Source organism: Silene latifolia, chromosome X (genome assembly GCF_048544455.1).
Source record: "Silene latifolia isolate original U9 population chromosome X, ASM4854445v1, whole genome shotgun sequence".
In the NCBI taxonomy this organism is placed as follows: Eukaryota; Viridiplantae; Streptophyta; class Magnoliopsida; order Caryophyllales; family Caryophyllaceae; genus Silene; species Silene latifolia.
Window position 1 is genome coordinate 9,485,990 of NC_133537.1, and position 27,845 is coordinate 9,513,834.

A 27,845-nucleotide genomic window follows, 5' to 3' on the forward strand; every position below is an offset into this window, starting at 1 on the left:
CTGCTTGTAGTCCAATGAGGCAAGCTTCGTATTCTGCCGCGTTATTTGTCACCTCGAAGTCGAGTTTGACAGAGAGTGGTGTATGCTCGCCTTCAGGAGAAATGAGCAACACTCCTATTCCAAATCCTCTTAAGTTCGATGCCCCATCAAAGTAAAGGTCCCAGGAGTGTACATCGGTTTGGAGTATATCCTCATCCGGAAATGACCAGGTGTCTATTGTTTGTGCATCATTGATGGGATTTTCTGCGAAGAACTCGGCAACGGCGCGCCCTTTTATAACTTTCAGAGGTACATACTTGAGATCAGTGGCGGACCCAGAGCTTTTACAATGGGAGTGCACAATTGAAAAAAAAAACTAACAATACAACAAAATGCTTAAGTATTAAATTTCGTCTTACATAGTAAACAACATGCTACAAAAAGAAATACTAAATATTTGAAGTCATCCGACGAGATTTCATGTTCTGAAAACGCTTCAATACATCATCATCACTAACTTGCACAAAAAAATCTTTCTCTATATATGTAACTAAACAATGATTCAAGAGTGGATTACCCATGCTATTCCTCAACCTGTTCTTGACAAATGTCATAGAAGAAAATACTCTTTCAACACTTATCGTCGCCACCGGGAGTATCAACACAAGCTTTAAAAGCTTATAAACAAGTGGATAACAAACATGTTTATTTGTTTCAACAAGCAACATAGAAAGCTCGCTAAGATTCTTCACTTGTTGAAATCTTAAGTCTTGTTTCATGTCACTCTTATAGATATCAAGTTCAAACACAAGATTGTCTTTATCAAGAGCACAAAATTCATTAGGATAAAACTCGGTAAGCCGCATCAATTTTTTCTTGTCAAAAGAAGCAAATGAATTAACCGGGCTCAAACAAGCCATACACAAGAGCAACTCCGTATTTACCTCGTCAAAACGATCATTAAGTTCAAGAAGTTGCTTATCGATAACACTTAGGAACATATCGATGCGAAATCGTTGAAGGTTGGTCTTCGTATAAAAGAAGCGCCTTGATCTTCCACGAGGGACATAAGAATCACTCATACTTGGAACATCAATGTTAAGTTTTGCACAAAAAACACTCACACTTTGAAGGAAATTGTCCCATTCATGATCCCTAGTGTCTTGCAAATGCTTCTTAGTCAAGTCAACAAGAGTCATTGCATTAACAATATCTTGGTCTTTTCTTTGTAGTGCCTCACACAAAGAATTAGTATACCCAAAGATGACTTTCATCAAATGTAACATGAAGATGAACTCAATTGACTCAAGATGGTCCACGGCACTTTGAGCTTTAGCACGATCTTCGTTACTTTTTGCATCTTTACCAACTTTAACAAGAACGTCAATCATCGAGGAATACATAACAATAAGATTCATGATTGATTTATGATGAGAACCCCAACGAGTATCCCCCAGCCTACTTAATCCAAGTTCTTGATTCAACCCTATCCCGCTTACAATTTCATTCAACCCCAAAGCTTCTAACACTTTTTTAGCTTGAGTCTCCCTTACCATTTCTAACTTCTTGCAAGATTGCCCAATAACATTAAGTACAAATCCAAGTTGTTGAAAAAAAGATGCACAATCACAATTCTCCTTTGCAACCGCAACAAGAGTCAATTGAAGTTGGTGTGCAAAACAATGAACATAATAAGCGGAAGGAGAATTTCTCATTACCAAATTTTTAAGACCATTAATTCCACCTCTCATGTTACTAACCCCGTCATATCCTTGACCACGAATATTTGACATAAGCAATTTATGGTCACCAAGTAAAGTCTCAATTGCTTTCATAAGAGTTAGACTAGTAGTATCATCAACCTTCACAATACCAAGAAATTTTTCACACACCTTGCCCTTTTTATTAACATGCCTCAAATAAATGGCCAATTACTCTTTATGAGATACATCACTTGACTCATCGGCTAAAATAGCAAATAAATCATTATCAAGATCTTCAATAATCAACTTAGTAGTTTCTTTTGAACAACACTTGATGAGATCTTTTTGAACTTTTGGGGAAGTTGCTTTGTGGTTCTTTGGTGCCTTGGAGAGAACAACTTTAGCAATGGTTTCATTCTTTTCGGCAAGCCATTTTAAAAGTTCAAGAAAATTACCCCGGTTACTTGAATTCTCACTTTCTTTATGTCCACGAAAGGCTAATCCTTGTTTTAGAAGATATCTTAAACATTGAAGAGAATATAACAATCGAGATTTATAAAGATTTTTTGTTTGGATGCTCACCTTCTCAATCTTTTGAACTATTGAGGTTTTTTTATTAATGAAGAAAGTGTATTTCTCTCTAGCTTGATTGTGAGCACTACCAACGCTACCCACATGTTTCTTTAACCTTAACGGTTTATCCCAATTATTCCATCCATGCTTCACAAAAGCATCTCCCCCGGGACATTTGGTATCATCCTTGAACAAGTAACAATAAAAACAAATTGCGGCATCATTTTGGACACTATATTCAAGCCAATCATATAAATCATACCAAAGAACATTAAAACGGCGTTTCTTCTTACCGATTAACGTTTGAGGTAATTCATTTTTGGATAATCTTGGTCTACAAGGCTTCTTCTCAATAAATCTCCTTCTCACATCATCTCTTTCATTGACCGGGTAAGACAATATTGGCACTCGTTTTCTCGGATTATTTGGTAAGTTGTACTCTTCTTGATTATTTTCATCAAGTTCCTCATCTTGATTATTTTCATTAAGTTCCTCATCTTGAATATTTTCATCAAGTTTCTCATCTTGAGAATCTTGGTCAATGTTAAGAGATGACAAATAAGGTTCTTCATTGTGAGAAAATGATAAGGGAGGTTCTTCATTGTTAGGAGACGGCAAAGGAGGTTCTTCATTGTTAGAAGATGACAAAGGAGGTGTTAGTTATTTAGACCAAATTAATACTCATCTTATGATATTAAAATTACAAATTAATTTAAAGTGGTCTAAATCTACATGCATGCAAATAAAAAGTATAAAAGATGGTTTTAAACCATCTTAAGACAAAAATTCCTTACATTGCTATAAGGCAAATATGGGCACTACAAAGGTCTCCTACCTTTATAGTTCTTGAGTTATTCAACTATGGATGATCCTTCAAGAACACCAATTACCAATATAGGTAATCTCCTTTGGTGGCACCCAAGATTAACCCAAAATACTACTAAAATTAATAACTAGTTAATAGTAGTAGTAACCATGTAATTTGTATATTTGATGTACTAATTAATATTATTACTTTGATAATATTATTAGTTAGTTTTTATATGTGTTTTATGATGAAAATTATGAACAAAATAAGAAGAAAATTTGGTCTCTTGGTGATGAAGAGAAACCGGCCAAAGCACCCTTAAAGACCAAAAATTTCTTCAAATTTTTCCAACATAATAAATGGTGTAATTGCATGGGTATTTATAGGCAAATGTGGAGACAATATTAAGTGGAAAAAAAACCACTTAATGGACACTTGTGATGTCCTCATAAAACCGGTACAAGTGGACATATTTGAGTCCATTTCGGTTTTCGACATTTGCCCCACAAATGCTTATAAGTCTTATATTTAATTATCTTACATAATTAAATATTAATTTAATTATTTAACACTTAAATAATACAAATTAACTACCAATAACTACTTAACCCTTAAATAATCATAAGACCATTTTATCAACATACAATGTGTCAATATTATCCCACTTAGCTAATTTTACAACCTCTTGTAAAAATTAAATAGCTAATTAATTCCATTTCAAAACAAAAACACATATCGTATAAAATTAATTAATTAAAAATTAATTAATAAATTCTAATTATTTATTATTTAAATATCACATAATTAAATAATAAATCTCCTTGTCCCGAGTTCGTAACCCGTCATCAAATAATACTTTTACGTGACTAATTAAAAGTCAAGTAATACAAGGAATTAATTATCTCGTATCTCATACAAATAACTAATTTATTCTATTTGGGCGTCATCCTATAGGTGTGACCTAAAGGGATCAGCTAATCACCGCCGTCACACGACAGTAATGTCAAACTCTAGTCAGCCAATCATTACCGATTAACGATGACCAGCTGACAAATAAATAAAATAAATCCCCGATATTCCTTTTACAAGATTTAATATGTAAACGCACTCATTGTGGAAGACACTACTCCAACAGGAGGTTCTCGAACATTTTCATTCGGTTCATTATTTTGAGAAGATAACAGAGGAGAAGACGATGAAGAAGCTTTATGTGCCTTTCTTTGTGTATTCCAAAAAGATTCTAACCTTCTGTATTTCGTCATTAATCTAAATTGAAAAACAAATCGATTAGTAAGAGTCTAGAAATCTAGAATTCTAATTGTAGTTTCTAAATTAGCTTAGTTTGTTTCAATGTTTCATGAATAAACAATTAAATTAATTGAAGTTGTAACTAGTAATTAGACATTAATAAAGTAATCAAAAATCAAAATTCACAACAAAAAGTTACAAATAAACAACCCAAAATCAAAATCAAAATACAAGACATTCATATTTCATAACAATTTCAAACTAGAAACCTAAATAACAAAATTGGGAAAAGGGAATTAGGGTTTGAAAACTTAAAAGTATAGAGGATATAAATGATTGAATAACTTACAAGGGTGTGGTGGGCGGCGGTGGCAGGTCACGGACTCACGGTGGTTGGCGGCAGCGTCGTCGATGGTGGCAGACTGGCAGGCGTCGTCGATGGTTGTGTGTAAAAAAAAAAACGAGCCGTCGAAAGTTATGTGTAAAAAAAAAGAAATAGGAAAGGGGAATTATTTGGGGAATAAACACAAAAGGGGGAAAAAAAGCATTTAAGAGGTTTCGATCCCGCGATCTCTCACTTCATAACCAAGTTCTTAACCAGCGCGCCACTTGAAGAATACTGATAATCTATGGACTCTTATTCTATATCTTTTTGTTTTTACAGGTTTTTTTATAAAAAAAATATTCCGCAAACCGAGGGTGCGCACGGGCGGTGCTGTGCGCACCCCTCGGTCTGCCACTGCTTGAGATCGAACTCTGAGAGCATCAAAGTCCATCTCGCTAGGCGTCCATTGAGAACGGGTTTCTCGAAGAGGTATTTGACATGATCCATTTTGGAGTATATTTTGACGGAGTAGCTAAGCATGTAATGGCGTAGCTTCTTCGTTGCCCACACAAGAGTGAGGCATGTCTTCTCGAGTGGCGTGTATTTGCACTCGTACTCCAAGAACTTCTTACTAAGGTAGTAAATAGCTCTTTCTTCTTTTCCTACGGTTTGGGCTAGCATGGCGCCCATGGCTGTTTCAGTTACTGTGAGATATAAACCAAGAGGTTGATCTCGTTGGGGTGGCATGAGCACTGGTGGTTTGGCTAGTATCTCCTTGATTCGGTCGAATGCCTTCTGGCAGTCATCATCCCACATGGTGTGATCTGTTTTCTTTAGATTTTTGAAGATAGGTTCACAGATCACGGTGAGTTTCGATATGAATCGACTTATGTATTGCACCTTACCTAGGAATCCTCTAATTTCTTTCTCTGTTTGAGGTTGCGGCATTTCGATTAGAGCTTTGATCTTGGAAGGGTCTATTTCTATCCCTCGTTGGCTAACAACGTACCCCAGAAGTTTGCCAGATGTTACCCCGAATGCACATTTCTGAGGATTGAGCCTCATGTTGTATTTTCGTAATCTGGAGAAGAATTTGCGAAGGTTCGCAATGTGCCCCTCTCTATATTTGGACTTAACAATCATATCATCTACGTAGACCTCAACTTCTTTATGCACCATGTCATGTAATAGTGTAGTTGCGGTGTGTTGATATGTAGCTCCGGCATTGATTAACCCAAATGGCATAACCGTGTAGTAATAGGTACCTCATTGAGTGACGAAGGCGGTCTTGTGCATATCTTCTATGGCCATCTTGATCTGGTTATATCCTGCGTATCCATCCATGAAGGATAACAACGTGTGATCTGCTGTATTGTCAACCAATATGTCGATATGTGGTAGAGGAAAGTCATCCTTAGGACTTGCTTTGTTTAAGTCTCTGAAATCAACACAAACACGGATTCTCCCATCCTTTTTGGGTACGGGTACTATGTTAGCTACTGATGCGTGTCTTTTATATGATGTTTTACACGCATTTCAGAGCTCATTCTTGTAGTTTATGCTACATTTCTCCCTATTTCCGTCTACTTCCGTATTTTGTACATTATTGCAGAAATGTGAAGAATTCAACGGGAAATCAAGCCAAATCCGTCCCCGAGTAATCTGCATTGCAAATGACGTAAAGGAATCACTTAAGGAACGAGCTTGGTGCGCAATTCAAGGCCTAAAAGACGAATCCACGAGAATAAAGAAGTCAAGTAGCAGCTCATCCAGTCGATCGACCATCACCCTCAGTCGATCGACCACCTATCGGGATCCAAAAGCCACTGTTTGCTGAGGAGCGGTCGATCGACCAGCATTATCAGTCGATCGACCAGATTTCTATTCCAGACGTGAATTGAAAGACCGTGAATCTTGAAGCCCGTGAAGTTTAGGTTTAGGAAATAAGATGTTGCGTTGATTGCTATATAACGGAACATAAAACCATCAGTTTAGATATAAAGTTTCTATCCAAGTTTTTATCACAATACAGTACTTTCAGTTTTAGTTTATTTCGAGTATCTAGGGTTTGGGATATCGATTTTAGCATTGGAATTCTGCCCTTGTTCTTAATCTTTCCTCTTAAATCTCGGTATTCATTCTGCCCTAATTTGAGTTTTATTGTTTTACTTTCGTTATTAGTATAGATTTGATAGCTAGTGTCCCCAAAGCCAATTATCGTATTATCATTGTTGTTATTTACTTTAAGCATGAATTCAGTAATTGTTATTAGTTTTATTGTTGTTTTTACCTTCATCATGAGTAGCTAATTCTTTAGTGCTAGGATGTAGGCGATTTGTGGCATAGGCGGCATTAGATCAGAGAAGACTGTCTCGCGTGTTGGTCGATCGACTGACATTGCCAGTCGATCGACTGACCTCGTAGGGTTTTATATTCGTTTTAATTGTTTTAATCTTGTATTTAACGAATCGAATGCATGCGACCAGTTAGATACCTATTTCGTGACTGACCCATTAGATCGAAAGGTAGGGGAAGTTATTAGACCATCAATTAAATCGACTAAACTGTGCTAAGATCGAAAGATAGGTATAGTTTGGACCATTAGTCACTTTTCAGGACGAAAGTTAGTATTAGTGACATTAGGGACCTATAGCGAGATCGAGAGATGCTATTTGTTAAGAGTGGACCGAGAGGACCTCTTTATTTCCCCTTACCGTGTTTGATTGACCGACTTAGTTTGTTGCTTAGAAGCTATAATGAACCAACCATCCTAGTACCTTTCTTTTATCTGTTTAAATCGTTCATTTAGTTTATTGTCTTTGTTTGCTCTTAGTCTTAGACCAATTCAAATCAACCCCCACAATAGTTACCTCAGACTGAACATAAATCAACTAAAGTTTACAACTGCCTCCTTTTGGTTCGACCCTGTTACCACTAGCCTAGGTTAGTCTTAATAGGAGATTATAAATTTTATCTTTGGTACTCACAACGACGGGTATCAAATTTTGGCGCGTTGATTGGGGGAGGCAATAGTCCTAATTTTAGTTGTTTTTATTTTTAGTTTTTCTCAGTTTAAGGGACTTCTGTTCCTTAAACTCTTCTTATATTCTTTTTGTAGTTTCTTCTTATGCGCAGGTCACAGGGTGGAGAATTAGTACCGTTGAACCCTGAGCTTGAAAGATCCTTGCGCGAGTTGAGACGAACACAAAGAGTATTACCGACAGAGGAAGAGCTGAGTACTCTGTCAAGCTACTACGAGAACGAACTGTTCGAAGATAATCCACCATCTTCGCCTGTTTCCACTTCTTCAGCCGAGACAGTTACCTCTCCAGAGATTCCAGTCATGGCCGAGGAAGCAAGTATAGCTAGTTATTCTGAGCCGACAGCCGACAATTTATACAAGGGGTTCGAATTACCGGGAGATGCCAGGAAATTCGAACCAAAGCATGCCTACATTACTATGGTCGAGAGAAATCAGTTTGGGGGAGCTGCAAATGAAGATGCAGCAAGGCATATGGAGACCTTTATTGACTCACTCTTTGCTCCTTTCCCCCACCGGTGGCGTGACCCAGGATTAAATCAAGGAGACCATGTTCATCTTCTCCCTTCGTGATCTTTGCAAGGGAATGGTATAGAGATTTGGACCGGACCGCTCGGAGAGATCACCGATTGGAATACATTGGCATTGGCGTTCTACAAGAAGTACTTTTCTGCTTCAAGGACGATCGCTATTAGAGCTCAAATCACGGGCTTTAAACAAGGGCCAGATGAGAATTTCCACGAGGCATGGGTCCGATTCAAGAAGTTGGTGCGAACCATACCGCACCATGGGTTCGAAAAGTGGAGTTTGTGCAATCATTTCTACAATGGGTTGTACGACGATCAGAGGGCCATTTTGGATGCTGCAGCCAATGGAAGATTCGCTGAAAATTTGGGAGCAACCAAGGGGTGGAAGATCATTGACGATCTAGCTACCCACAAGGCCGAGTATGGGAATTCGAGAGGGAACCAGAGGAGAGCTGCTGAATCTTCCTCTGTTGCTGCACTTGAGGCTCTTACTGCGAGGTTTGACAAGTATGAGCTAGGAGGAGCTTCTAAAGATGGGATGTACCAAGTCAATGTTGTGTCAGACGGTCCTTTAGTCTGTGAAAGGTGTGGAGGTGAAGGCCATGTCTCGAAAAACTGCCCTAGCCCTTTTGAATCTTGTGCTGCCTTTCAACACTATAGGCAGACAAACACCTACTACGAGCCAAGCCACCCAAACTTGAGTTGGAGGAGCCAAAATGTCCAAAATCCAACCCAACATCCGCATCAGCAACAACCCTATGTGCCCCCTCACCAAAAGCAACAACAATACCAGAAACCTCCTTATGTGCCGCAGCAACAACAATCACAGAATTCTGAATTCTCCGAGCTCAAGAACCTGTTGCTAAATGAGTCCCAAGCAAGAGAGGCCGGGATGAAGCTACTAGAGAGCCAAATTGCTCAATTGGCTAGTAAAAATAACACTCGAGCTCCCGGACACTTGCCCACTCAACCGGAACAAAAGGAGACCCTAAATGCCATCACCTTGAGGAGCGGGTCCACACTTGATGGTCCTGCCATGGTTGAGGACGCTGTTGGAAAAGATGAGCCGGAAACAAGTCAAGAGAAAGCTTCAACGAGCAAATCAAAGAAAAAGACGTCTGCCAGGTATTTCAGTCGATCGACTGACATACCTAGTCGATCGACTGAAACACGGGTTCCAGGAGCTTCTGGAACTGTGCATCTCAGTCGATCGACTGAGGACAGTGGTCGATCGACTGAGATCGTTGCTGATGCTGAAGAATTTCGTCCTTTGATGCCAACTAATCTGCGAGACCACTTGTTTCGGGGTACCACGGTCCCGAAGGCTTCAGGACAAGACCCGAGTGCTGATGGGTCAGTCCCGGCTCCGAAGTTCGATCCGATGACGGTTAATGGTTCTCATTTGAGACGGTCTGAGGAGGGGTCTAGCTTCAACAAAGAGAAGGTGACGGACTTTCAGCCTAAGTCCAAGGATGCCGGTGCGCGTGAATTGGAGGAGAGGGCTAAGGTACTCCTTACAGCCCCATATCCGGAGAGACTCGTGCCGACCAAAGAACAGGTATCTTTCAGTAAGTTTGAGAAAGTTATCCGTAGTCTGAATGTGCAAGTCCCCTTCCTTGAGTTAGTTAAACAAGTACCCGCTTACACTAAATTTATGAAACAACTGTTGTCCAAAAAGCGGTCACTTGAAACAGTGCACACTGTCGCACTCACCAAGGAGTCTTGCTCCTATCTGTCTCACACCGCGCCTCATAAGTTAGAGGACCCGGGCAGCTTTTCTGTCCCTTGCAAAATAGGTACCTTCTCAATTGAGAAGGCATTATGTGACCTAGGGGCTAGTATAAGCGTCATGCCTTTGAGTTTAGCTAGGAAACTCAAGTTGACCCGATTTGCTATCACAGACATGACAATTCAGATGGCTGACCGATCTGCGGTCGAGCCTATAGGAGTCCTAGAGGACATACCCGTCGAAATAGGGAAGTTTTTCTTCCCTGTTGACTTCGTTGTCCTTGACATGCCTGAGGATGCCCATATACCGATCATCTTAGGTAGGCCGTTTCTGCACACTGCTGGTGCAGTTATTGACGTAGGCTCTGGAACTTTGACCTTCAAAGTTGGGAAACATTCCATCATTTTTGCCCAACCTGCTAAAAAGAAGGACGCCATGTGGCCTGTTACTTGTAATACGGTTTCTGAAAAGAGATCGTACTTTGTGCTTCCTGAATTGATTGTGCCTATTACTACTGCTGTGTTAACCCCTCCGCCCCGGATTGGGAGCAAGAAGGAGGAAGAATCTTTTGTTTTAGATAATGCAGGAGCTGGTTTGGGGAAGGAAGTGCTACAAGTTGTGCCAGCTGTAAAGAAGCCTATCATTCAAAGAGGAGGCCTTGGATGCCTAAGCTATGGGATTGATGAGGAAGTGGAAGATGAGCCAGCCAAGGTGAGATGGTCTGATTTAGATTCCGACGATTCCAAGGAAATCCTTGATTGGGGGAATGACAAAGTTGAACCATTGAGCTCTCCGACTGCCGAAGCTAAGAAGGGTGCAACTGATAAGATGAGCACCATTGAGGCTACCTCTAGTAGCCAGAAGCCGGCGAAGTGGGCCATACCATGGTCCTTCTTGATCAACTATTAGTTGATCGAGCTCGTTATCAACTTCTCTTTATTTGCTTTGTTGAGACAATTTTATTGCTTTTTGGTGTGCGCGAAAACTTCGCTTTTATTTTATTTGCTTAGGATTTTGAAGTACTTTAGACTTCGTTCTGGGTTTTGCGCAATTTTTGGCGCGTATTATTGTGCTTTTGCAGGTATTTAGGGCTTGTTAGCTCAAAACATTGAGCAATTACGAAGAAATAAGACGCTCCAGCAGTATTTTCAGTCGATCGACTGGCACAATTGGTCGATCGACTGAATTGCAGGTTTACAGGAGCTGCTGCTCACGCCCACCTGGTCGATCGACTGATCTCCGTGGTCGATCGACCACTGCTGCTGCTATATTCGTTCACGACCTCTCCCCTGCTGTGTTTGGTCGATATGCGGACCTAAGGGAGTCTTCTACTCCACTCTATTCTCCGTCGAATTAACTATTTCTTCTATTGTCTCATTTGGGCACAATTTTTACGCTTCAAAATTATTTTCTTCGGTCTTATGCGTGGTTTTTAATTGTCTTTTCAGGTCCTTATTGGTAGCACTGCTGGCTACTGAAACCTCCTAGCTCACGCTGGTTTGGGGAGGTTTCCCTTGCTGCGCTTAAAGTCTTGTGAGTTCCTGATTTCTTTCCTTCATGTCTTGTTTAATTTCTCGCAAATTCCCATTTCTCTTTTCTTCATTATATGATTTTGCACAATGGAGACATTGTGCGATTTGGTTTGGGGAAGGGTTTTGCGTCGCATTTCATTTGCTTGCATTCACGTTTATTTTTTGTCTTGCATTTGTCTTTTTCTCATATATATAAATCAAAAAAATTGAAAAATTGAAAAATTTCAAAAATTTCCATAAAATGCACGTTTATTTTAGCATATAGGTCGAGTCGGAACGGTAGTATTTCTATGATGATTTTGCTTTTGCACCTGTTTTGCCTGAGCCCTGCTAGATTAACATGTTATTAGTAGAATCGTAAATGCATATCTACGAGTTTTCGTTGAATTATTTGCTGAACTTTAGACTTGACTTTGAAAATTGGCAACCTACATCACATATCCTGAGAATTAGGGCCTATAACTGGTGACATTCATGACCGGTTTATTTAGGAATGTGAGTAGTACTCCTTATGAGACATGTTTCCTTAATTTGCATGAATATGAATTTGATCTGCTTAATACCTGTATGCATTCGGTTTGTGGTTTGTTGACACATGTGGTAGAGGTTTCCCTTTTCTTATTATACCCATAAGCTTCACACTGCCAAAAATATCTTTTTTTGTCCCATTTACTACATCCTACATTTAGCTGTCCCTTGTCAAGCTAGTAGTCTGCGTTTTTGGGATTGTTACTCATTTTTGGTGGCATATGCTCTGTTGAGATGATGATTGGAAAATGAAAAAAGGAAAGAAAGAAATAGAAACAGAAGATAAAGAAAAAAAATTTGAAAAAATGATTCGAAAAAGAGAAGAAAAAAAAGAGGTTCTGTACTGTTCAAATGGGTCGATCGACTGCCACACATGGTCGATCGACTGAGATTCGAGAAAAGAGATCAATTCGCATAATTTAATCCTTATCTTTTGGCGATTTTTGCTCCCATGTATTATTCATATTTTATGGGGAGTTAGTTGATCACTTTTATCTCTGGAAATTGTGAGATTTGTGCTTGCTATAGCACCGTTTCATTTGTCTTTGAGCAAGAAGAAGGATGTTGCCATATGGTTCCATTTTGGTACTAGCTTGATCACCTGTACCTCCACTTTCCATAAATATTTTGCCTCTTCTTACCCATACCTCACATATCCCATATATACCTCGGCATGTGTCATGGTCATCTGTTGGTTGGAATGCATATGTACGGTTATAGAGATCATTTTCATATTTTATTGCTGGCATGTCCTCATAGGTCGTAGTTAGGTGAGAGTCACTACAAAATTAATTCTTTCTATCTTACAAATATATCACCTGTGCTTAATTGAGTGATTTGAGCGACCCGCGAGAGTCCAATTTGATAAGTCTCTATAGTCAACGGTTCAGCAGTTTTTAACGACTTTATAATTCGTTTGCATGATTCACATTACTAATTGATTGTTGGTTGTGCGTTAAATTGGTTTAGGCCTTACAGTTTGCATTTCGCTCTGAGTTTGAACTCGTTCCGTTAGGTTTTAGGATCGAGTCTAGTTCTTGCTTGGGGACAAGCAAGGATTTGGTTTGGGGAAGTTTGATGCGTGTCTTTTATATGATGTTTTACATCCCATTTTACACGCATTTCAGAGCTCATTCTTGTAGTTTATGCTACATTTCTCCCTATTTCCGTCTACTTCCGTATTTTGTACATTATTGCAGAAATGTGAAGAATTCAACGGGAAATCAAGCCAAATCCGTCCCCGAGTAATCTGCATTGCAAATGACGTAAAGGAATCACTTAAGGAACGAGCTTGGTGCGCAATTCAAGGCCTAAAAGACGAATCCACGAGAATAAAGAAGTCAAGTAGCAGCTCATCCAGTCGATCGACCATCACCCTCAGTCGATCGACCACCTATCGGGATCCAAAAGCCACTGTTTGCTGAGGAGCAGTCGATCGACCAGCATTATCAGTCGATCGACCAGATTTCTATTCCAGACGTGAATTGAAAGACCGTGAATCTTGAAGCCCGTGAAGTTTAGGTTTAGGAAATAAGATGTTGCGTTGATTGCTATATAACGGAACATAAAACCATCAGTTTAGATATAAAGTTTCTATCCAAGTTTTTATCACAATACAGTACTTTCAGTTTTAGTTTATTTCGAGTATCTAGGGTTTGGGATATCGATTTTAGCATTGGAATTCTGCCCTTGTTCTTAATCTTTCCTCTTAAATCTCGGTATTCATTCTGCCCTAATTTGAGTTTTATTGTTTTACTTTCGTTATTAGTATAGATTTGATAGCTAGTGTCCCCAAAGCCAATTATCGTATTATCATTGTTGTTATTTACTTTAAGCATGAATTCAGTAATTGTTATTAGTTTTATTGTTGTTTTTACCTTCATCATGAGTAGCTAATTCTTTAGTGCTAGGATGTAGGCGATTTGTGGCATAGCGGCATTAGATCGTAGAAGACTGTCTCGCGTGTTGGTCGATCGATCGACATTGCCGATCGATCGATCGATCGACCTCGTAGGGTTTTATATTCGTTTTAATTGTTTTAATCTTGTATTTAACGAATCGAATGCATGCGACCAGTTAGATACCTATTTCGTGACTGACCCATTAGATCGAAAGGTAGGGGAAGTTATTAGACCATCAATTAAATCGACTAAACTGTGCTAAGATCGAAAGATAGGTATAGTTTGGACCATTAGTCACTTTTCAGGACGAAAGTTAGTATTAGTGACATTAGGGACCTATAGCGAGATCGAGAGATGCTATTTGTTAAGAGTGGACCGAGAGGACCTCTTTATTTCCCGCCTTACCTGTGTTTGATTCAGACCGACTTAGTTTGCTGCCGCCGAAGCTATAATGAACCAACCATCCTAGTACCTTTCTTTTATCTGTTTAAATCGTTCATTTAGTTTATTGTCTTTGTTTGCTCTTAGTCTTAGACCAATTCAAATCAACCCCCACAATAGTTACCTCAGACTGAACATAAATCAACTAAAGTTTACAACTGCCTCCTTTTGGTTGGACCCTGTTACCACTAGCCTAGGTTAGTCTTAATAGGAGATTATAAATTTTATCTTTGGTACTCACAACGACGGGTATCAGCTACCCAGTCTGAGTACTCGGAAACTTGATGAACTCGGCTTTGAATTGCTTATCGACTTCTTCTTTGATCTTAAGAGCCCATTCTGTCGTCATTCGACGAAGCTTCTGTTTTACGGGTTTGAAACCTGGTTTAATCGGGATTCTATGCTCTGCAATGTCCCTGTCGATCCCTGGCATGTCTTTGTAGGACCAATCAAAAACGTCTTTGAACTCGTGTAGGAGGTCTATGAAACTGTCCCTTTTAGTAGAGCTCAAGGCCATCCCTATCCTAAGTTCTTGGGGTTCTAGTTCGGTTCCTACGTTGATGGGTTCAGTGTTTTCTATTACTGGTCCCCCTTTCCTCTCTTGTAGTATTTCTTTGGCTATGTAGGGAGGTATTTCGATTGAGTCTGGGTCTGGGTCATCCTCATTATCATCGTAAACAGAATGGCATTCAGAATAACACAAAGAGTAAGCAGAACCTGATTTATTCATATTAAAATTTGAGAAAAGTTGAAACAAAGAAGCCATCTGTTCAGTAGTCAGTGGCGGTAAAGGGACAGCCGTTGGGACATTTCCGAACTATCGTTACTACTTGATGCTAAGCTAGGAGAAACAAGGGGAATGGGAGTGACGACAGGAGGAGACTCTCGAGGGACTTCTCTAGACTCCGACTCGACTCGACTCGACTCGACTCGAATTCATCGTCTTCTGGTTCTCCTTTGAACATCTCTCCTTCTCCAGTGGTGAGCTTGAAGAGTCTTCCTTGGTTGTTCGTCCACTTGATCGAATTTCTCCATCCTTTCTGTTGATTCGAATTGGTTGCGGTGCCCAGTGTGGCAATGATCTCATCTATGATGCTTTCGGCGCTTTTGATTAAGGGAAGATCCTGGAGGTAGACATCTTCCTCGCTATCTGTCCATATCCCGTTGATTACCTCTTCTTTTGGGGAGATAAGATGTGAGCAATCTAAGGTAGATTCCTCACTTGTAATCATCAGAACTCAAAGAGGATTCTGAGTATTGTTAGGCTTGCCTCTAGGCGGTATTGGTAGGCGACCGTCTTCAATCATGTCTTGAAGTACATGTTTTAGCTTGTATCATTTTTCTGTATCATGTCCCTTACCTCTATGATATTCATAGTACGAATTCTCGTCCCAGAACTTGGATTTCTTTTCCGGTTCAGGCGTAGGGCCTATAGGTTGAAGCTTACCCTGTTTCATCAATCTCTTTAGGGCATTGGAGTATGTATCCCCAATATTTGTGAACTTTCGTGGTGGGTACTCTTCTTAGATGGCTCGAGAAGGTTAACTTCATCAGTCTTGCTAGTAGAGCCGTAAGAACGACTTGTTGAGCCTTGATATCCATGGCCTACCGTTTTGGACAAGAGCCCTTTACGGATGTCATCTTCGATCCTTGTTCCTTGTACAGTTAAGTCTTTGAAGGTCTTAATGTTTTGGTACCTCAAATGACTTGCATAAATTGGCTTTAAATTGTCCACGAGTTTCTCCACGAGGGTAGCTTCATCTGGACGTTCGACAAGTTGGGTACTAGTCTTCCTTCACCTACTTAGGAAATCGGTGAAACCTTCTTTATCATTTTGGGTAAGAACCTCTAAAGTGCGCATATTGACTTGGATTTCGGCATTATCCGTATATTGCTTAGCAAACTCAATTACGGCATCATCCCAGGTGGCAATCTTCTTGTGCTCTAGAGAATAGAACCATTGTCTCGGGATGGTGTCAAGAGATGAAGGAAATATCCTTAAGAACATCTCGGGTTTAATGCCTTTGATAGACATGTAATCCTTGAAGGCACAGATATGGTTTAAAGGGTTTTCGTGCCCTTTGAATTTCGGGATATCCGTCATGTTGAAGTTGGTTGGCAATTTGGAACTCACGGCCTCATATTTACGATTATTTTCCCTATAGATATCGTTCCCTTTGAGATACATCAATTGTTCTTCCAAGTACTGAAGTCGTTTCTCAGCTGCAGTTATACCTACGGGAGGGTTAAACTCATGTGCTCCCATAAAAGGATTTTCATTCCCAAAGTTATTCACAAATTCATCAGACACTTCACTTTCTCGGGAAGGCAACCTAGTTTCCTTAGCAACTATTCAGCCCTCAATTGTGTCGAGGCGATCATACACTTGGTCTTGGGTGACTTGGAGACGAGTTAGCGTGGCTAGGATTTGATCATTACCATTCAGGGGTTGGTTGTTGCTCACGTCGCTTGTATCAGGCATCTTGGAAACTGAACAAGAGATCGACGACGAATCAAAACATGATCGGCCATTCTAGCATACCTACTCAAAAAACGATTTGACTTGTGGAGTGGGAGTGTGCCACTTGTGTTAAATGAGTTTTGAAGAAATGACAAAGCTTGAAAATGTCGTTCCTAGTCAACTGTAGTGTAGTTGTAGGAGTGGACTCGAAGAGAGGTTTTGAAATGGGCTTTGAGGCCCGAATTTTGACTCGACAATTGGACAGAGTTTTGACTGGTTTTGCGCTAATACTAGGCCTATTTTCGAAATTTTTACATTTTGAAAGTGATTTTGATTTTTACAAAAATCGTCATGGTTTTGTTTAGAAATGGTGATCACATATGGTACAAGCATTTATACAGGCATTATAACGGGATGCTGAGTGCATTTAAAAGGGTTTTGGTTTAAAGGGTGGGTTCCCATACCGAACAATCAAACCCGGGGTCTGTGGAGAGGCTCGTACCAAACAAGAGTAAGGCCGATTCCTAGTCCATTTTCTCGAGTAGTGAAAGTCCTTGATACAAACAAGAGTAAGTACCATGGTATGGATGACGTCAATCGTTATCCATCCTTAGGCCCAAATAATAATTTGGACCGTCTAGACGGGACGATTGGTCGAATGGGTTGGGTTGGGCCTAGGAAGGTCGAATAAAACGATCTAGGAAGACCGAGTTATGAAAACCGACAACTGTCTCGTACAAACTATTCCCTAACCTTGTTCAAGTTTCACCCTTGGCTACACGTAAGTGTATTAATCCCCAGCGGAGTCGCCAAACTGTGGACGCGGGACCACGGGGGTCGCTCGGGAGTGAAAAGCGAGCAAGCTTTTGTGCATTTGTGGAGTCGCCACCAATTTATTATGGAAAATTGGAAACCGTTCGAATACCTTGTGCCATGTCAAGACACAAAGTAGTGACATAGACACCAAGAACTCGTTACCCTTAACATTCTATGTCTAGAATGACTCTCGTGGATGCCAATGAACACGGATGTTCACAGAGATCTGGAGTAAGGGGTGAGGGTACGTATTAGGAAGCTCTTTTGATCGAACAGCTAATCCCGCCCGCCTCGATAGCGGCCTCTACTAATGATTAGGGAAATTATCTATACTCGATATGTTGAAGGTTATATGCATGCAATGCAACATTCATTAGATTAATCCTAGCATGTGAATTAATACTAAGTTGGTAAACACGTAATTTAACATGCATTAATGTCAAGGTAGAAATTTAGGTTGATTACATGTGAAGGCATTCAAGCAATATGATAAAAGAAATACAATGAAAATACAATGAAGAAAATTATAATAATTACATTGGGTTTATTGATTTACGTCAAAAATACATTTAAAACGGATAATTTTAGAAAAGAAAGAATAAATAAATAAACGAACAGATTAAGGGTGATAATACGAGTAATAGTTAATTAAATACGTAATTAAGGAACTAGGTCAAAGCAGAAACGGGAGTTCAGAGACAGAACTCAACCCGGAATAGGCGCAACAGTCGCTGCGTCTGTTCCTGAGTTCAGTTATGGCTGTGAAGCCGCAATTGCATCTCGTTAATATTCATTGGTAAATTTAATGCTTGATTAATGATATTTGACTCGGATGGAAGTGTTTAACAGATTATTTACATGTGATTGGGTCATAAAAACAGTAAAACATGAATAAAACTAATTAGAACGAATTAATTACAAGATTAAAAGGTTAATAACGGATTAAACAAACTAAGATAAATTAAATAGGTTATTAATGACGAACTACTGATGGTGACAATAAACAACAGATGAAAATATATCAACGATGAATTCCATAGACTCAATATTAATGAATCGAATCTCTAAAACCCGGATTGATTTTAATGACGAAAACCCGCAAATATGAATTATAAGGGATTTAAGTCGGGGATTTAAAAGATGAAAAATTATTAATGAATTACATGTTAAAATTATCATATTAGAATTATCATGTTAAAAGAAATATGAACAATTAAACAAGAAAACGAAGAGACAAACAAAAGACGAAGGAAGAAGAAAGGAAGCAGAATCGGCAGCCCTCGGGAAGAGCGCGCAGCAGTGCTTGCGTCCTTCGAAGAGAGGAGCAGCGATTCTTTGCGTCATTTCTCGACGTTTGTCTCCTGCTAATCCGTAAAGAGGGTTTGAAACAAGGTTTTATAAATCGGTTTTAAGTGTGTTTTCGACGTAAATCTTACAATAATGATTAAAATAATAAAGAACAATATTAAAATAGGGATTTACACCTTCAGACTTACATGTTTAACGAAACGAGATTGACTAAGTTAACGTTTAGTGATGCTCGACTCGAATGTACGACGAAAGTGCCCTCTAGGAGGAAAACGAATAAGATTGATTAAAGTTGATTGATGTGGAGTTGGTTAAATTGGTCGGTCATGCAAAACGAGGCTGGTACTCAGAAAGATCCGAGCTTACGTGGTCGAAAGTTCAAGCACGTAGACGCCAAAAAGCAAGAGCGTGGTCTAGAATGCAAAGGGAGAAGAGAAGGAAGGACACTCGCGTGAGAAATATGAGAGACCAAAGGTCTCTATTTATACTAATCACACGACGGAAATTAGGGTTTTGGAGAAACTTTGGAAGTGAATCTCGAAAAGATACGAAAAATACGCAGAAAAGGACTGAGGAAGAGGCGCAGCAAGCACTGCGTCTCTTGGAAGAGGCGCAGCACCTGCTGCGTCCTTTCCTCAGTGGTTTCCTCCTGCGGAAGAAAGATTTCCGCGTTTTTATTATGGAATTGCGGATTGATCTTATTTTCCTTAATATTTTATATGATTATTTCGGGATATATTTTACCAAAGATTAAAAGATTGAAAATATGGAATAGAAATATCCGGAACATTCCAAAATATTCTGACTCGGCATTTTAAACGGTTATTAGAAAATGAAGACGGTTTTTGACCCGGACTCCAAATGTACTCCAATTATTGTCAAAACGACCGTATCGGCGCGGAGATGACGACTATGAGGTAGACACAAGTGTTTGAGCGATCACTTGATGATAAACTTACGAATTGTCATAAATCGTTCCGCGTACCAAACATGCGGCCCAATCATCACCGGGTGGCTTGCGGGAGGTGCAGAAATGAGGTATCTACAATGTGATGTTTTGCTTGGGGGAGATATTGCATTTGCATATAGTGTAGTTTGCATGTAGTGTAGAAAATTTGAAAATTTTTGAGAGAAATTTTTGCTTTGTGTTTGCTTGTAGCCTACTTTCCTCTTTGCTTGTCCTAATAATGGGATTTGTTTAATGATTTATTCTTTCATGATGGGATATTAGCTACATGGGGATGTCTTGACATAGTAGGTGGGAGATGGATAATGAACCGAATAGGCTTAATCTTGATTTGTGGCAAGCTACAAAATGGTAAGGTAGAGCCTCTTTCGACCGATGCATCCATATCCGGTCTCTCTTAGGTGAGTGTAGGTGTCTCCTTATAATATGTGTTTCATCAAAACGCACAAGTATGGTTCTCATGTCATTTCTTGGTAAGCATGTATTCATTTGTTATAGCATTTTGGAGCCATTCACATGATATATTTGCCTTCTTGACCCCTTCATAAACATTTTCCCTAGCTACATTATAACTTGCCTACCTTGTTGAGCTAGTAGCTTTGTTTGTTTTTGCTTGAGTGCTCAATTGAGATTTGTTAAAAATTGTGGAAATCATGTGAGCTTGGTCTTAATGCTCAAGAAGAAAAATGAAAAAGAAAGATGAAAAAAAAAAAAAAAGTATGCATTGAAAAGAAAAAGAGAGAAGAAGAAAAGATGTGAGAAATTCTCAAGCATTATTCATATATTTTGGAGAGTTTCTTATGATTTGCGTTACAAAATTGGGTTAGAATTGGGATTGAGCACCTTTATATTTTGGTAGTTGCTAGCTTGACTTAGCTCCACATTACCATAACTCATTTGTTCCCCTTTTTTACCCATGTTTATTTGCCTTCTTCTTACCCATTTGACTTCTTTATCATGTTTACATTTGATTGTCTTGGCTTGCTAGTTTTGACATGTTTACCATATTAGATTGCGGTCACATTGTTATAAGTTGAGGATAATTGAGTGTTCATTCACAAAATTGTCCTTCACATATAAAAGAGTTTGAGTGCCCCGTGAGAGTCCATAAGTCAAAAGATCATGCAAGAGCTTAAAGGCTCATTTCAAGTTTTCCATGCTACGCCGTCGTGTAAATCTCATCCATGTTTTGCTTTATTCCTTGCGCATGTTATTTCGGGTTATTAAATCATTATGCTTGGCTTGTTTTGGGATATTGCATTTGATGAGATATGGTTTCTTGCTTGGGGACAAGCAAGGGTTTAGCTTGGGGGAGTTTGATATGTTCATTTTATATATACTTGTATCCCTCATTTTAGCTCGGTTTCTATTATTTATTATACTTTAATTAGTATATATTTGAGCTAATCTTATGTTCTGGGTGTATTGTTGTGTTTGTTACGTTTTTTTTGTAGGAATCTAAGCATTTAGAGGCTTTTTCCTATCATTTTATACACCAAGCCCACTTAGCTAAACAAGATCAAGGGTTGGACTAAGCATGGAGTATTGGAATGGGTTTTGCATGAAGAAATTGGTGGATCAATATGTTTAATTCAAATATTGCCAAAAGCAAAGTCAAAGCCCAAAATAAAAGTCCAACTTAAAGGTGAAAGCATTGGATGCTAAGGAAGCTTTGGATGCCAGGAATGTGAAGTAATACCGGGTGATTAAGGAGCATTTAAGTGCAAGCATATAGATTCTTCAAGGAATTAATCAAGATTTAATGGAATTTACCCGGATAACCAAGGCCCCGATCAGGGCTGGCAACCCCGATCGGGGTTAGCTGTCTGTTGAATGCTTACGTTTCTTTCCCCTCTTCTATAAATAGGAGAGGTATTTCAAGGCTTAGGCATCTCGTTTTTTATCTCATATTCTACGTCTCATGTACTTACAATAAGCCTTAAGCATTATATTTTCTCTCAATAGTTTTTCATATTAGTTTTACAATATTGTTAAGCTTGTAGTTCTCAAACAATTAGTCCTTAATATATTTCAAGCATTTGGTTATAATTTACTTCTTCCTTACAAGTTCTTCTCTATTAAGGTATTCTTATTTCTAGTTTACAATTTTACATTTCTATTTTAGTTTACACATAGTTTATAATTGAAGTACTTAATTTAGATTACATTAGCATTATTACTTATACATGTTATATCACCTAGTTTATACAAATCATACAACCATGTTTAACATTTCTTACAATATAGTTTGTAATTTACATTCTAATATGAGTAGCTAAATTTCCTAGTCTAAGGGCTAGGGGAGCCATGCGAAAGAAAAAATCCAAGATAACGGCTGTCAAAGGACGAGTAAGGGACGAGGAGTGGGTGGATTCAGGAAACGGCAAGCCGAGCTTTCGAGCAAGGTTGTCGACAAGCATTCTGTCCATAAGCTGGGTTGTTGGATTCCAATTTGAAGATCCAGCGCCTCATTTCGTGAGGGCTCATTTCGTGTCGTGAGATCAAGTGTATAACATGTTAAAATAGGTTGATAATAATATTGTTCATATTGCTTCTATCACATGCTTGTGCCATATTGTTTAATCTTTGTTTAAGGCCTTATTCAATTGATTAAGTTTGTTCATTCGTTCTAAAGTCGAGAGGCACGGAATTGAATTAGACTAAGCATGTGTAGTAGGACGATCTAGTCATGGACGAGAGTTTCTCTAGGACCCGGTCTATGGTTGACACTAATGACGTAAGGTGGGTGTCTCTAAGCCTAAGCAATTGACAATGTTTTTAATACCGAGTTTAACATAATTATATACTTACCTTTGCATGTGTGACCCGACCCCCTTAGTCTCCTTTTTTATATAATTTACACCATAGTTTTTATTAGTCAACAAACAAACAAACCAAACCAAAAACGAAATCGACCTTGATAAAAATATTTCCATAGCATTTCACAACGTAATTCCCGTTTCCTTGTGTTCGACCCCTATTGCTACATTAACTTGTTGTTTAGGGTAATTATCTTTGCATAGGTACACGATAAGCCTATCAAAAAGGTAAAATCCAGAAGCCCCTACTAACCTAATCTCGACTCCCTTATATAGGGGAGCGATAATTAACAAAACTAAACCTATCACGGATTAAGTCAACCCGTGTAAACTAGTAAACCCCTCGATCGAGCACTTTCAATTCACTCGATCGAGGTCTTCTCCAGAAAATGTACTCGATCGAACAGTCAAAGTTCTCGATCGAGTAACTCCCATAAATGCCATTTCGATCGAGCTCTTGGAATTACTCGATCGACCACTCGTCCAGCAAAACCACTCGATCGAACCATAAATCCTCTCGATCGAGTGGATGTCCATCATATCAGCCTCTAACTCGTCTTTGACAGCTTCCTTGACCCTCCTTCACGTATCTCGAGGCACGTCTCTTGCTCCAATATTCCCGTCTCCTTATAATGCATGCTGAATAGGACGAATAAGGTGCGGTTTCACCACTTTCAGGTTCATTTCTGCAAATTAAACAAAACAAACCAAAGTAGCCAATTCGGGGCATTTTGCAATACATAACGGTACAAAAAGGCATAGAAATGCGTGCAATAAAAGGCTAAATAGTCTATATAAATTGCACATATTAAATCTCCCCAAACCGAACCTTTACTCGCCATCGAGTAAACTAAATGCAAACTAATGGAACGGAAAAGAAAACTCAGAGCTAGCTATAACCTGTCTAATTGAACCAATTTAATGCAAATGAAAACTAACGGTCATAGCTACAGCAGTCAATACGCAAACGAGTTATAAGATGTTCATAAATAAAGCTGACCTATCGACCTTGCAAGACCAACAAAATCGGACTCTCACGGGGTCACTCTTCTCTCATGAAGCAAAGGGTGAATATATGTGTAAGAGAGAAAGAGAATACAGTCACTCACCTAACTGCGACCTACATAACATGCATACAACAAAAATGATAGACAATTCAAGTACTACACATACATTCCAACCAACAATGTCCGTCGCAACTAAGGGCTTACAAATGATATGGGAAAGTGAGGTTACAAGTGAGAAAAGGCAAAACAGATTATGGAAATGTGGAGGTAAAGCGTCAAGCCAGTTCCTAAACAAGACCAATTAAGACCATCCGAATCTCAGCTGACTAGAAAATAAAGCACAAGTACCCTTCATTGGCACGCAATTCACTAACCAAATACACTATCTCCTCAAAAAGATGTAAATAAGAACAGAGGAGTGAGACCGTCACAAACTTCCCCTTTTTAATACGGTCTCATTTATTTCAAAAACAACTAACTTTTTTCCAATTTTCCTTTCTTTTTTTTTTCTTCTTCTTCTGCTCACGTCTAATTCAATTTTTTTCAACTTTTTTTTTCTTTTTTTTCTTTCACACGTTTCCTTCTTTTCATATTTTTTCGCATTCTTCTCATTTCACCAACTCCAAACAATGAAAACAGGCCAAACTCGCACAAAAATGAATATACCACAAAAGTCACACTAAACTAGCTTGACAAGGCAGGCTGAATTTTGGGTTTAGCTAATGGGTCAAAAAAGGCTATATTTGGCTAAAGTGGAGCTAAATGGGTGAAAATGGAAGAAAGGGAAAATTTGCAAGCACCTCCCTGCATGTGACACCGACCACAAACCCGAATGTATGCATTTGACAAGAAATCGAATCTCATAAATGTGCAAAAGTGATGAACATGTTATGCAAGGAGTACTACTCTCAATTTCTAATGAACTGGTCATGAATGTCACCAGTTATAAGGCTTTAAATCTCAGAAATTGTAAAGTAGGTTGCCAATTTATCAGGTCAAGTCTACACAGTCAGTTATATTTTTGACATTAACTCGTAGATATGCGCAAGACTAAGCTAATAAATGTCAATTAGATGCAAGGCTTAAGTAAAAATGACAAGTTAAAGTGCAATATCATCACGGAAATCTACCGTACCGACTCAACCTATATGCAAAATGAAACGTGAATATTTTTTTTGATTTTTTGAAATTTTCTAATTTTTTTGATTTTTAAAAGAAATAAATACAATGCAAGCATAAAAAGTAGACATGAATGCAAAAAACAAATGCAAATGCAGACTCAAAGGATGCATTACCCTCCCCAAACCAAAACGGACAACGCCCTCGTTGTCCTCCAGCATACACCAGCAGATATGTATGGGAACGGGGTAAAAACAACCAATAAATGCATGAACCCTTACTCCAGATCTCTGTGAACATCCGTGTTCATTGGAATTGATGAGTAGTATTTTAGTCGTATTTTACCCCTCATTTACACCTTATTCCGACTCGATTTTGCGTGCCTAATTGATTAAAAAGCTCATTTAATTACTAATTTATAATAATTAGTCGTATTAGTTGTATTTAATAATTAGTCGTATTTATATATAATATTAGTATTATTATTATTTCGTTGCTTTTATGTGTAGGTGAGGCGGAATAGCAAGGAGGAACGAGGAGTGAGACGGGTCAATACGAGATCTTAGTATTAAACAAATGTAGAAAAGTCAAAGGTTGACAAATCCTCATTGACTTGCTTTCATCATCAACCACCAGCATCATACCACCATTTCGCACTTCATCTTCATTCATTCGCCATAACTTCTACCACCATTCACATTCATATCCAGCCACCACCGAAATCGACAACCAAGAGCAGCTACCACGGCTCACCTCAACCACCACATGAGCCCACTATCCATACTCGGATTCATCTCCGCCCCATTCACACTATTGCTACGACATTCTTCCGCCATCAACGCAAAGCAGCAGCAGCTCGAACACCGTACCACGGAGCTGCAACTCCGTCAATCTCCGTCCTGCATTTAATCAACCAGAAGCATCACCAATTTGTACCACCATCACCATGGCACGTGCAGCAACAACTCCGACCACTAGATGCAACTGCCTAACCACGCACTCCCTCGTCGACGTCACCATGACGTTCCTTGCATCTCAGGCGACCACCACAACCGCGCTTCTTCTCCACCATTCGACTCGCCATGGTTCGATGCCTAGATCTCAGGCTAGCCCGTGTCACTCCTAGCAGGCCGTACTTCATCCAATTCGAGCCCAGGCTCAGCTGTCCAATTCACGACTCTACCTGCAGTCCGAAAGCCACCTGCTATCTGGAGCCACCGTCGCGCGGATGTTATCATCGAGTTGATTGCATTGACTCAGTTGATTTGTTTGAAGACCCATGGGTTTTGAAGAAATGATAAAAGGAAAGAAGAATAAAAAGACGGTTGGGCCCTTGACAATTCATTCTTTTATGGAGTTTAAATGAGGGCCAATTTCGTATTTTAATATTTTGTACTGAGGAGTATAAAAGAAAGAAGTCTTTAGTTTTAGAAAAAACCTACACAATTTGGTAGGCAGACACACTTTTTAGACGGACGCCACAGTAGGTCTCAAAAATAAAACCTTCCCTTATTTCTCCTCCTTATTAGTTTAATTAGATATTAATTTAGTTCATCAATTCGGTTCAAGGTTTAATCTTTTTTGTATTCAAGTTATAGATCTATTCCATCTATGCAATCTCCTTTCATATGGTACAAATTTCTCATCTCTTTTTATTGTTCTTATCATTTTCATTTCATTATTTATGTTAGTCTTACTTGTTAATTCAATCCAAGTTTGCTACTTCATTAGTTTAATTATGTTTATTACATATTTATTATTAGTGGGTAGCTTAATTATTGTGTCCTTAATTATGTTAGAATAGATTATTTGTTAGGGGGAAGGGATTAGTGTATTAAATTGGATTTCATTTAATGGGTAGTCATTATTATCGTTAATCGTTAAGTCATTTGCGTTAATTTGTCACTTAATTGGTACTTTAATGTGTTGTGTAACCCTAATGATGATTAGTGTTATTTGGCCTTGTTATTAAGTCGATGTGGGAGACCCGAGACTTGATTAGGCGCATTTAGGATGAGACCGTTTCTTATTATTGTCACGAGAGTGAGTAATAGGGTGGTTGGGTACTTAGTGACTCGAGAGAGTATTAAGACCTCATTTTAGCACTTACACTTTATCGATTAATAAATCTTTAAACCCCATTGAGAACTCTATTAGATACATGAACCCCCTTAATCCCCCTAACTCCCTTAATTAGTCATTTTATATATACTTTCATTGTTTATTTGTTAGTTGGTCATTCATTTCTTGTTTTAGTTACTTTTAGAATATTTTCAACATCAATCTCATCGTCCGACTAAACTAAAACTAAACAATAGACTTGTAGTCTAACCCCACCATCCTTGTGATCGACCTCGACTTACCAAACTTTACTAGTTAGGTATCGAGCTTTATAAATTTGTTTTTGATAAGGGTGTGACGACTTTACCCTACTATCAAAATGGCGCCGTTGCCGGGGATGGTGCTTTGTTAGATATAAGTCTTAGTTGAGTTTTAGGATTAGTCTCATTTTATTGCTTTTGAAAAAGAAAAAAAATTGAATATTTGAAAAAGAAAAAAATATGTTGTTTGTTTACTTGCATCTTTAGTTATAGTTGTTAGTCACTTGTATTTAGAGTCTTATATTTAGTGTCTTGCATTCAATAATGTCTTCATCCATGTCTTTACGTGATCGTAGTAGACCCGATCCGAACTTGTTTGCCTCTCCTATTGATATTGGAGAGGATGTGGAGCTTGACTTGCATCCGGATTGGGTTGAAATTTTTCAAAAAGATGTGTTTCTTGGTCTACCAAATGAGAATGTGTTGGACCATTTGGAGAGGTTTAATAGAAAATACAATTTGGTGAAGAAGAATGGTGTGTCCGAACATGTTGTAAAACTCATGCTCTTTCCTCTTACCCTTGGGGATGGAGCCGAAAGATGGTTATATTCTCACCTTCCTAGCACATTTTCTAGTTGGGATGACCTTATTCAAGCCTTTCTTACCAAATATTTTCCACCTTCTAAAACCGCC

At 38.8% G+C, this 27,845-nt stretch overlaps 1 protein-coding gene across 1 annotated transcript; it reads right to left on the reverse strand.

Annotated features, from left to right (window-relative positions):
• Window positions 1-428: 428 nt before the first annotated feature.
• LOC141616842 (uncharacterized) lies at window positions 429-25,915 on the reverse strand. The gene is made up of 3 exons (XM_074434003.1): window positions 25,825-25,915; window positions 1,929-2,881; window positions 429-1,841 (listed from the first exon to the last, which is right to left on the reverse strand). Exons 1-3 carry the CDS (start codon window positions 25,913-25,915, stop codon window positions 429-431), a joined length of 2,457 nt encoding a protein of 818 aa, XP_074290104.1.
• Window positions 25,916-27,845: the final 1,930 nt, after the last annotated feature.

Bases quoted from the DNA above. Each gene is read 5' to 3' on its own strand.
- LOC141616842 (XM_074434003.1), bottom strand. From the start codon at position 25,915: ATGGCGAGTCGAATGGTGGAGAAGAAGCGCGGTTGTGGTGGTCGCCTG. The intron at 2,882-25,824 runs GTTAGGCAGTTG...CTAACAATGAAG, and splicing joins CGTCGACGAGGGAGTGCGTG to AACCTCCTTTGCCGTCTCCT. The intron at 1,842-1,928 runs GTATCTCATAAA...GGTATTGTGAAG, and splicing joins TAGCCGATGAGTCAAGTGAT to GTTGATGATACTACTAGTCT.